The 12293-nt window shown below is 42.1% G+C and overlaps 1 protein-coding gene across 4 annotated transcripts in view; it reads left to right on the plus strand.

Moving 5' to 3' along the window:
- The window catches only part of kcnn2 (potassium calcium-activated channel subfamily N member 2), a 28774-nt gene extending 17158 nt beyond the window's left edge, over positions 1–11616 (plus strand). For 3 of the 4 annotated variants that reach the window (XM_030436448.1, XM_030436449.1, XM_030436450.1), the window contains 4 exons: positions 122–249; positions 2210–2218; positions 5868–5937; positions 9562–11616. In XM_030436448.1, coding sequence (XP_030292308.1) covers positions 122–249; positions 2210–2218; positions 5868–5937; positions 9562–9837 — 483 coding nt within the window. In that variant the 3' untranslated portion in view covers positions 9838–11616. The remainder of the gene's footprint in view (positions 1–121; positions 250–2209; positions 2219–5867; positions 5938–9561) is intronic. The other variant, XM_030436451.1, reaches the window with a different exon arrangement.
- Positions 11617–12293: the final 677 nt, after the last annotated feature.

The raw sequence follows: 12293 nt of genomic DNA on the forward strand, positions 1-12293 counted from the left end.
AGCATGTACGTTAATTCTAATAGTAAGCTAAAAAAATGATGAACCTGAAAATGAGCAGAATATGTCTCCTTTGATTTGATGTCACAGTCACTTAAATGTTTCCATTTTTTTTGCACTTAAGGTGAAAAACACAGCTGCGAATGTTCTCAGGGAGACGTGGCTCATCTATAAGAACACCAAACTGGTGAGGAAGATGGACCACGCCAGAGTCAGGAAGCACCAGAGAAAATTTCTCCAAGCCATTCACCAGTAGGTACCACTCGGCGCCAGTCATCTTGTGTCTGATGCCTTATTTTTTTTTTAATCCAGCAGTGCATTCGCTTGATTCACCGAACCTGAAATCTGAATTGTTTGACACCTGTAGCAAATATATGTGCTCTTATTGTTGAAGAATCTTGACCACGGTTCACCCGACTCGACTAACTTTAAATTTGCAGACGTGATGATGAGCTAACACGAGTTTTAACGTGTGTTAAAATGTGCAAGGGAAGGGAATGTGCAATGTGTGTAAACATTATTCGCTGACACGATGCTAGAGGTTTGTATTAGAACTGTCGGGATGAAAGTTGCATATTTTATCCGTGTAAAATGGTATTTTCTCCGAATGAGACTTGGAAAAAATTTGCCATGAAATTGTCGAAGGACTCAGTCAGTTTTACAGAAGTATTTCTGAAAAAAATGACCATGGAATGTTCTTGAGTTACAGAATTCACAGCGGTATGATATTGATCTCTCTCCCTCTCTCTCACCTTCTGTTGTCTGACTGACTCTGGTGTGTCTCTCTCGCTGTATGTCAGTTTGCATGCTGACCTCGGGGGCTGACACATCTGGGTTTCTACTTTCCTAGCGGCTGGTCAGACACTTACCTGTCAGCTAGTCTTTTAGTGGCTCCCCGAGGACTCTCCGAAGTGCTACCTAACTCCAAAACAGTATCGATTTTAGCCTCACCTCGCTCTTGTTTTTCTTCAACCTACAGTGCTTACAAGCAGATCCAGTCTGTGGCTTTGTCTTTGAATAACTGGCATTCAACCCAGTGCTTTATTACAATAACTAGATGTGCGGTGATTGATGCTTAAGTACAGTGTCCCCTTTTTGTATGTTTGTGTGCTTTCTGTGGTTTCATGTGCGTATATAGGTCTTTGTGGTCTCCTGTGTGTGGCTTTGATTTGCTCATGAATCTTTTGAACACACATTTATGTTTTAAAGACATCAGGATGTTTAATCACACGGTGGAGAAATACACACACACACACAGCTGTCTGCTGCTGCTGCAACCCGCATCCAGGTTTTGTGCCGTTTAATAGCTTCTTGTCATGGCTGCTTTGTCTAGTCATTATGTCTGCTGTCGTATCCGGGCGATTTTTGCAGCGGTGACGACAGCATCTCATGTCCACCTCCTGTTCTTTAGGACAGCCTAATAATGAAAATCCCCGGGAGCTAAAGCTAAATCTATACAGAACCAGATTCGCTGGGAAAAAGTCACGTACGGCTTTGTGTGCAAGGACAACTGCTCAGCATGGTGCAAGCATCCTCCCGTCACACCTTTATCTTGTGAGGATTCTGTTTTGTTGGGGAAGTAGTGTGTTCACAGGCCTTATCTTGGAGAGTGTTAAGCGTTGCCTGTAGTCCAGTTGCAGGACGTGATGCAAGACTGCGGATTGAGATGAATGTAGGACAGGAAGCGGCCTGAGAGAGCGGGCAGAGCGGTCGAGTGGTGGACTGGGAAAAAAAGGCCTATAGCCATCTTTGACCTGTCATGAGGCGATGGTAAACATCAAATCAGATATCATCAGGCCCGTTTCTTTCGGTCAGTGCTGCGAGGCAGTGTGTCAGTGGTCCCCATCAGTCACTGTAAAGGATGTGAGGTGTAAACAGTTGTTAAATGGAGCCATAATAGACGCTTTGAGGCACTGTCGGCGTCGACCAATGTTTACTAAAGTTAACAGGGAGGTTGTTTATTCGATTTACTGTATTCTCGATAACCAGGAGTCATGTGGAGAAAAAAAGGGGGATTTAGTCTTCGAGAAGCTGGAGCGCAGAAACACAGAGATAACACGCCAGTTGCAGGAGGAAGGGGACAGAGTAGAGATGAGGGTTCCAGCAGCCAGACCTGAGCAAACAGATTCTGACATGTTTATGATGTTGTAATAATTCATTTGTCTACTTCATGTTTCCTTTTTTTCCTGTTTGTGTCGACACAATGCAATAGAGCTCGAAAGTAAGTCTTCGCCTCACATGTAGATACAGACCTGTTGTGTGCATGCCAACGAGAGCTTGTCCTTGAACCCGATAATGTGACTTAAAAAAAATTACACTCCCTCATTTGATAAGTGAAATTCATGCCGCAGAAAACACAACACAGCCGTCACATTATTTCATTTGAGGATTCTGTTCAGCTGAGTAGCACGGCAATTTGACAAAACACACGCTAGTCTCACATTTTACACTCAGTCTTCAACATTTTAGGATTGCAAACAGCCTGAAACGACCAGCACAAACACCTTCAAAATCTCCGACACATGCTGCACACTGTCAACACTCCCACGGATGCATCGAAAGTGAATTTCAATTATCAGTGATGGAGGGTGTTTTTCTTTCCATTTCTGCATGGATGTGATAAGATTTTGATCTTTAATCAGAAAGCCACTGATTAAACTCCAATCAACTGTGCTTTCACGTACCGAAGGATGACGACTAGAGCTCTACAGGAGACAGCACAAGTGTATAATTTATAACATCCCTCAAGTCATGTTATACAACTCTGCGGTCACGCTCGCACAGATCAGGGCTCAGGGTCATCTTTCGGCGTGTGGAACCATTGTTACGCCTGTTGCTACATTTGCAGCCACATTTCCTTCATTTCTCTGTTGGATGACACAGTAGCAGAGACGCTGATCTGGTGTTATCATGGCTGCTAAGCGGCATAATAACACGGACGTACAGCTGTCATGCATCTCTGCCCTAAGAAGAATTAGCAGAGTTTGCATAGGACACGGTTTTAAACACCCCTGAGGTCATTCTGGTGGTGCATTTTACCCACCACAGGCACGGTGTCTTGCAGTTACAGTTCCAGGCCATTACATCCGTTAAGTCGAGTGTCTCAGCATCACAGTCAGAATCCCCTTTGGGAATGCTGTCCCTGTCCATCCACAAGGTTGAAGTGGGAATCATAGCAAGAAGCAGGACAGTGAGTGCTTGTTAGCTCAGAGATCAGTGGATCGGAGAAACAGCAAAGTGACCTGCGAGGAAGGTCACGACTAAAGCCTCCGAGCGATCCCGCTTGAGCCCGAGAGGCTGCGACTGTGAACGACAGCATGGAGCTGTCAGCAGGGACGGAGAAGGGGGGGGGGAACACGACAGACTGCAAAAGGTTCACCCCGACCATTAAGTTGAAGAAAAATTTGCATTTCTTTCCACAGTGAGGTAAGCGGAGGTCATGACAAAGAAAGCAAGTCAGGAGCGGGAGGGAAAAAAAATGTGGTGCAGCACTAACCGAGATTGCCTTTGATTTAGTGGGGTATTGAAAAGCTTAGCATAGCCTTTTCTCCCTGATGAATAGCAAGCAGGTTTAGAGTGCTCATTTGAGAGGAGAACTGCCCATGACGAGTGATTGACGGGGCGGGGGGCTGGGGGGGGGTGGGGACGGGACATCGAATATAAAAGACAGGGCAAGTAGGCTTCCTCGTCCTGGCCTCGAGCTGCTTCGGCCCCCATCTGACAGCTATTGGTCATCCAACTGTGAAATGTCTTATCTAAACAGGTCTTACATCAACTGCAAAGTCATGTAACATTGAATATCTGTTATCTTTCATCATTTTAGATTTCCTTCTCTTTTTTTTGTTTTCATTTCTTTCATTGAATGACTTGAACAATAAAATGTTGCAATAGTATCCCTGTCTTTAGAGTCTGCTCTGTGTGAAGCATTTCGGTCCTCAGCTGTCAGGACATCTTCCCTCACCCGTAGTCTCCTTTAGTGACGCCTGTGGCACCCTCTGTTGGTCTGATCTGTCATCTTCGCTCCACATCTGCCTGTCTGCAGGAAAAAAAAACAGAGAAATGATAATGCATTGCATGAGAATGGGCATATCTAAGCTAATTATCAGACTTCCCCCAAAGGCCCCCTTAAATCCCTCCTCGATCTTCATTACTGTTTGCCTTTCGGTTCACAAATACCCTAATGATCACCTCGCACTGCACTCATGTCAGTTAGATATATAATTTACCATATTTTATTATCTCTGGCAAACTTATGCTCATGATGTTAGCCTGTGTACGGTGCCAGTTTAATTTAGCATGCGTGGGTGATTCAGGGGGAGAAAAAAAAAGTCTTTAATATCTTGAAACCACGTGTGGTCGACACACTACAAGACTGCACAGTTGCTGTTTTTGAGCCCCCTGAGAGGATGAGTGAAAACAGGCTTTAGGAGCCTAATTAAACAGGAGATGTGAATTATTTAAGCATGTTGTATGGAGTAGGTGAGTTAAATCTTTGCAGAGTGTGCAATATAGGATTTTCCGTTGATGGAAAAAAAAGGGTCCAAGTAATGTAGCATTTTCTATTCATGATGCAAGATTCACAGGATCCCTTTAAGCAATCTGAAGACCTTTGAGCATTACTCAGTTCTTATGTCACCATTTTCTTTTTTTTTTTTTTTTTCAACGATTAAATTGGAAAGTTTCAAAAGCAAAAAACTTGCAGACAGCTGCTGCCAAAAGGTTAAGCATTAGCCTCTGTGTTTTCTTAAAACAATGTTTGATATCTGTGGCTTTGAGTGACTAAATAATTCATAGCCTTAAAAGAGAAAAGATGGTTTCACCGTTCCCTGTAAAAATACATATTGTTCCTCTTCTCTGTAGTTCTATCTATCCATCTAGATTGTTTTTGTGTGAGCTACTGGCTTTTGGAGGTGTCAGCCATGTCGATGTCTGCCTTTCCACTGATATAATGGAACCAGATGGCATGTGGTGTTAAAAAAAAAAAACATTTGAAAAACTCACCAGCAAGTCTCTTTCCATAAATCATCGGCTACTCAAGATAATCCAGACCTTGTTGTGAGCAGTTTCATGAAGGAACTATTTCCCTTCCCCTCTAATACACTGTATCGTTGAGGCAGAAGAAAAGTGAGATTAGCCAACTAAGATGGCTAACAATGCAGCTCAGCAAAGGAGGAAGTCAGGAAGTCCGGGCTAAGCTGTTACATTAGCTAGCTTCGTTAGCCAGACTGAATGTTTAGATGCACACGTCCCTCTGTGCAGTGATACGGTTGGCAGGTGTAGGGCTGGTAGAAAGAAAATAGTTCATACATGAGGTAAACATGAAGTAACTTGGTCATGATTTCTGTAAAGATCCGTCACTTTTGGGTTTTCCAAATTAATTTTTTGAGCACCACGAGCCGAGCTATGTAGTTCCTTTACATGTGAGAGCTGGCAAACATCTCTGCGTCCGATATCTCCAAAAAATAGATGGATAAATGGCACCACAGGTAAGAGGTCAAATATGTGCCTCTTGATTTTAGGGCGAACTGTCCCTTTACCAGAAAGATAACAACTGTGAGCTTGATCAGTGATGATGGCGCTTCATGGCTGTCCTTAAGCAGTATGAGTCCTCCTCATTCCTCTGGAATGGTCGTGGTTATTGGTTGAGTAGGACGTGAAGCTGGTCTCATTCTCCTCCCCCCCTCCTCCCCGTGGTCTCTTTCCACTTGCATGCAGCTCAACCAAACAGACTGACCCCTGCATTGTTCTACACACATCCTGTGCATGTCCTAGGAGTGCTCTCCGTGTGTATGCCTTTGTGTGTGCACAAATGAACTGATAATCCTCTAATAGCGTTAATATATTGGGTTGTGAATGGCTCTTGTGTTCAGATTGAGAAGTGTTAAAATGGAGCAACGCAAGCTGAATGACCAAGCAAACTCACTAGTGGACCTTGCTAAGGTAAGCTAGACTAACAGTCTACTGCTGCATTCTACATGAGCATAGACAACCATATCCTGATTAAGCTTCTCTCCCTTGTGTGACTGAATTAGCTATGTTTTTTTCTAATACAATCAAAGTCTACAGGTGTCAAATAAACAGACAGGCTGTTCACGAGGTGATTAAAAACAAAATCTGTGTGATGATTCTGGTTGTCTGCGCTCACCTGAGATTCTCATCTTCTAGGTTTGGAAATAACAAACATCTTGATTTCACAGTGTAAAGCACTATCCCCAGGACATGTCTGCCCGGAAATATTACTGAATGAGAGCGAGGAGAAACCCCCCCCCCTTTTGTGTCTGTGCCGTTTTTAACTTTGTGTGTTCTCTGATGTTTGTCTCCAGATGCACTAAACAGAAGTTGACAAACCTTAGGGAAAGACCAGGCAGCGCGCCAGCCTGACACAGCAGAAACAGTAACCTGGGAAGGGAGACACACTGTGATCTGATGATTCAGCCAGAAGTAAAAGCAGGCAGAGGGAGGAGAGAGAGGCAGAGGGCTTTGACATTCAAAAGTGCGCCACAGTCAAACTGGATCCGGGCCAGCGTGTCATGAATGGTATTAGTTAATATTGCCCAATCGCCTTGTGCTGTAAAACAGCAGCGGGAAGAGTTGGGATGTGACATTGGATAAGGTGCCTTATAGCCGGTGGCACTCGGCTGGATCCTGTTATAAGAGCCTGTTGCCATAGGAGGGCAGTGTAACTTCAGTCCCCTCACTCTCCCAGTGGAAAGATGGAGCTAAATAGAGCTGAACATATCACTGGCAGCTGCATCGCCACTGCAGTGCAATGAGAAATTCCTCAGATCACAATGTATCCCCTTAACTCATTATCTCTCTTAATACAGGATGTGTTTATCGCGTCTAATGTGACTCAAGCAACGCACTGTGTGGATGAACGTTGCAGCATTTTCTTCACTGAATTACACGGCGTCCAAAAAAAAAATCCTTCTTAATCCTCTCATTCTCTCGTACAGAAATAAGTTGATGGTGTCAATTTGTCGCTGAAGTTGGATCTATTATAACCGTCTGGGGTTTTTTGCTTCATCAGTTTCATCCTCTTTTTATGATATTTTTCCCCCTGTGGTTTACCAGGATTCCTTCTGCCATCACTTTTTAATGTGTTCTTATTGGATTTCATGATTTACAGATGAGATGAGGTCAGCTCAGGCTACGTCTGGGGAAGAATAACGTGTAAAAGACAATAGACCCATGGATTCATGTGCCATTACGTGAACTATTCAAACATGGAATTTAAATTTGGTCTGCTGAAAAATCTGACAAGACTGTGTTTATACAAAACAGAGAAGCCCTTGTCTGCACTAGCTGTCAGGTTGAGCGGTGTCAGTGCTACTTTAGTTCCCACTGATTCACATAAACAACCTATCCCATTATTCCCGCCCCAAATCTGAAGAGGACAAGGTAAGTGATGGATGGCATCGCCTCTAGGCTGCCAGGGATTATTAATCCTCCGCTGAATAATACCCCAGAAACCGCCCTCCAGCAGCATCACTCCCACACCTCATCGTGAATGTGACGTGGATTTTTCTCAGCGTGTTGTTGACTATTTTCGAAAAGATCCAAAACCTCGGGAGTTAAAATGCTGCAGCCACAGATGTTTTTTAAATGTCTGTGAACAGATGATTGATGCGTCAGAGGAGCAGGGAGCGTCGTGGGCAGGCACCACTCCTGTCTCCTCAAGGTCACAGGCTAATGTACTCACGTCTGCACGGAAACGTGAACTCTTGTAAAGTAGTCAAATAAAATCTGCCCTTCTCTGACAGTCTTTAACAGAAAACCGCTGCTTCTCAAGGTTGGAACTGTTAAGCATTAAAATAAGCGGATGTCCTCCCTGACCTTTTTTATTTTTATGTGAAGTTTACACTGCAGGACAATGTCACAGTCACAGACCACCATTTACTTTGATTTGTCAATTTGATTGTTCTCATGTTGATAACTGATATTTTCTTTTGGGTTAGATGCTGAGATGACAGCAGGGTGTCACGTTTTTTCAACAATGTTTGAAAACAATTATGCATCTTTGTAGGACAACCCAGAAGCTAGCATTACAAGTAGTCAAAAAGTCATGGTGATTCTTCCACTGGATTTTGGATCATTGGAGAAAATAATCTCTGTGGCAAACAAAAGTGTCTGACGATTATACATGTCGTTTTGATCTTCCTAATGAACATCACTTTTTGATTTTGCAAACCATAAATGAGATCACCGGTGGCAAAAAGCTCTTTTTAAACTATAAATGAACGATACCTAAGTAACATGACTTCAATGTCAACATCACCAAACTTTCTACTACACCGCTAACAGATTTATAATAGTTGTGATGGTGCACAAATGACCATCATAAATCAGCAAGCAGACATGACATTGTACACTGAAGAACAACAAGGGAACTTAAAAGACTGTATCTGTGGAAGATACCCACTTGTTTTCTCTATTATTGCTGAAGCTGCAGTGGTTTCATCCAAACTTTAAAATCCATTTTTAAACAATATTAGGACTGTGGACGTTGTTCTTATCACCTATCGTTGCAATTGTGTTAGAAAGGAACTTACAGTGCTATGAGCATGCAACCCAGTGGACCGAAGAAAAGTTGAAAATTTATGTTTCTGCAAGCAGAATTATGTTGAAACTTATGGTTCTTTCATACTCAGTTTTAAACTTTGTGTTACAACTCTGTGCTTATGGCCAGATTGGGTTTAAGCCAAAACCCACTTGGTTGGGGTGAGGAAAAGATCATATATGGCGTCCCTGGTTCTGTCATCACAAACACAGATTTAAATGTTATGAAGTGTCATTGAAAATATCCATTTTTGTTGCCACTAACACTGCTAGAAACGTCCAAACGTTTCAATAAATATAACCGTTTTTGTTGCCAGTTACATTTCTGGAAATTAGCTTGACCCTTGTAAAGGATATCTGGTTTTGTTGCCACTATCGCTGCTACAAAATGTCCCAACATCTCGTTAAAAACATTCATTTTTGATGCCACAAAATGCCACGTGGTCTCTCGCTTGACTGCTGTCTCTCCTCGTCACAACACAAACATACTCTCCTCCTCCTGGCGTTAAAGTCTGTGCTTTTAGCCTACATGAAATGCAAATTTGATCAGACACGTATAGCAGAAACGTTGATATGAAACATTTAATGTATATGTGGTTTCCAGAAATGTACAAGACTAACACTTTGTTCTGTTAACTGGGCTGGAACACGTGAGTATTGTTTTGAGACGGACTTTAAAAAATGTGAGCCAATCCTTTAATTGCTTTTGTGCCAGACAATTAACAGTTGCTAATCACTGGTCTAATCATGTGGGGGGGGGGGGGTTCTATTTAAAGTCCGTCTGTAGAATGTGATGAGAAAGTTCATCTCTTCTATTACCTTTACTTTTCAGAATGAACAAAGAAGAGACGTTTCAACTGTATATCCATGAAAGTATTGAGGAATGCTGTGTTTCTATCTGTAATCCTGTGTGTTTTATAATGGACACATGCAGTGTTGTCCATCATAAACAACACCCATTTGGAAATTGATCATGCTGAGTGTGTTTCCTCTCCCCTGTTCCAGACTCAGAACATCATGTATGACATGATATCGGACTTGAATGAGAGAGGCGAGGACATGGAGAAGAGGATCGCCCTGCTGGAGACAAAGCTGGAGACTCTACTGAGTAACTTGCAGGCTCTGCCGGGACTCATCAGCCAGGTCATCACCCAGCAGCACAGGGACTTCCTGGAGGTGCAGCTCCAGCCTTATGACAAACACAGCCCTGAGCGCTCGCAGTCAGTGTCCCGACGGAGGTCGTCCTCCACAGCACCGCCCACCTCCTCCGAGAGCAGCTAGAGTCCAAGGGGAATGCCTCCACTGAAGACTTTTGCCATCATATGGCCAAGTTGCATTTATCGTAAAGCCTTATGGTTTCAATAAGTATTATCCAAATTCTGATGACAGAATCCAAGATACTGGGGACAATGCATTTTAATGGATAACTTCATGCTGTTATTTGTTTTTTATTACCTCAAAAGATGTTGTTATCCTTGCTCTGGTGACATGACCACAAATAATGGCGCTTCCCTCAGTAAAAACTAAAAGGCCTATCGACGGGGGTACGATAAGAGCTCTACTCCATCTCTATGCAGAGATAGCCAGTTTTAGGTGGCGAGGTTATCATGTGTGAAACTATTGCACTAAAATAGTGCTTCTCACAGACTTTGTGCTTCTGCTGGCTTGATTCAGTTGCCGTGTTCCTCAAAGCAAACTGAGAAATTAGTCAGGGAGCATGACAGTGATATTGAGGAAAAGTGCTGTGTTTGACGGACTCGAGTGAACTGACACCAGAAGGCAGATGAAAATCGCTCCTACACACTGTCACTCAGAGATAACTTAAAAAGCTTGAAATGAGGAAAAAAAACATATATCTTTTAGGTTAGAAACAGCATCAACTATAGCAGTTTTTTTTGCAGAGTGCCCCTGTAGAATGACTATTTTTGGGGCGACGTTGCAAATAATTTAATCCTCTAGTCAAAATGAATGCATCAAAATCTGTACTTGCACTTACTTTTTAATCAATGCACTTCAATGCTGACTGACGTATGATATAAAGATGCGTTGCTCATTAAAAGAAGAACATTTGAGATGTTTGGGCATGGGTTTATTATTGTCAATTCTCAAGTTGTGGCTAGTGTTGATGAATCAAGTCAAAGCCCTTTTCTGTTTTTTCAAAAACAAGCATTAACTCAGACCTGCAGAGGTCGACAGAAATGTCTTGACTGATCACAAACTCAGTAATTACCCCCTGTCTTGCTGTGTCTCACCTCCCGTCCTTCCTTCCTGTGCTATTTATGCTTGCTGTCACGCCGGCTGGGCAACAACAGATGCTGAACAACAACTCGCTGAAACCATATCTACCTTTTAAAAAGAAAATGCCTATTTTTATATACTTTCATGAGGACAAGCACACCTCCTACAACTAAATAAACAACAAAGGGGATGGGTGAAGTGACAGATCCAGCATATCTAGCATATGGTTTCGTTATTCTTGGACTGGAGTTAAGGTACATACATAAAGTCGTCTTTTAGGTTCTTTTCTGAACTGAATTATAGACAATATAAAAATTGAAAAAGTCTTCTGACTGTATTTATTTTTTACAGCATTTGATTTAGATGACACTGTTGGCTTAGCCAGAAGAGCAATATTCATGAGCAGAACTGGTAAATCAACCTACAGTGATTGACATTTATTAGGTTTTTAGTTTATGTTTTCATGTCAAAAGTCAAATGAATATATTTAGATTTGATTGAAATTATCCTCCCTGGCCTTTCATGCCGTCTGTCTCCATATCAACTGTGTGAAATGCCAGGATGTGGCCTATATACCCTCTAGACATTAATATTCACAGTATGAAAATAGTTGTTAATGCAAGGTTTCAAGGTTTATAGAGAATAGCATGGGGTCAGAGGAGAATTAGCACCACTGATCTTGACCAGCCCACCCACTAACCAATAAGTTCAATCAGATAGTCAACACAATGACAGATGTTCAGTCCACAAACTTCAGCAACATAGAAACCAATGAGAGATTATACTGTATGCGACTCAAACAATAAAAAAAATATAAAAATATATATATATACACTATTTGACCTGAGTCCTTTTTTACTGTGTGAGAATGTGTCTTAGATGATACGTGTGTTCCCCACAGGTAAGTGAAAGTGCTAGTCCAAATAGTTTGATTTGGTGTGGTGACCTGATTTTTTTCAATGATCAAGACAAATTAAGGAAGGGTGTATGTGAAAATGTGTAAGCAGGGTGTATTATGCCCTGAACCTTAATTTGTAGGCATCTTAATGTATGTTGCACGCTTAAATCCTTAACTTTAAGCAACATTATGTAACTTTTTTACCTTAAAATAACAGGTTCAAAATCATGTTGATGTCTTGTAACAGGGTGAAAGGTGTCTCTGTCTCAGCCACTCCGCTCCCCCATCACTTCACTTCACTTTATTCTGCATTATGTAACCTCAGTGAGAGGGTAGGATCACAGCCTTACACACATGTTTACTTCAACATACAAGCTTTCAACAGATAACATTGTTTTGATGTAATGAGCTTCGCCTATTTTTAGCATCTACGTTACATCTGACAAATTGTTACAGACCTGGGATTTGTATTTGCGACAGTGGTTTTGCACTCAGAAACTGTGGGGGGCGCCAAATTGCTCAAAATGCTCAATTTCTACATAATGTTGCTTCTAGTAAAAGCAACAATATCAAAATGGGGGAAAAAAATCTCCATCATAAG

This window comes from Sparus aurata, chromosome 12 (assembly GCF_900880675.1).
Source record: "Sparus aurata chromosome 12, fSpaAur1.1, whole genome shotgun sequence".
In the NCBI taxonomy this organism is placed as follows: domain Eukaryota; kingdom Metazoa; phylum Chordata; class Actinopteri; order Spariformes; family Sparidae; genus Sparus; species Sparus aurata.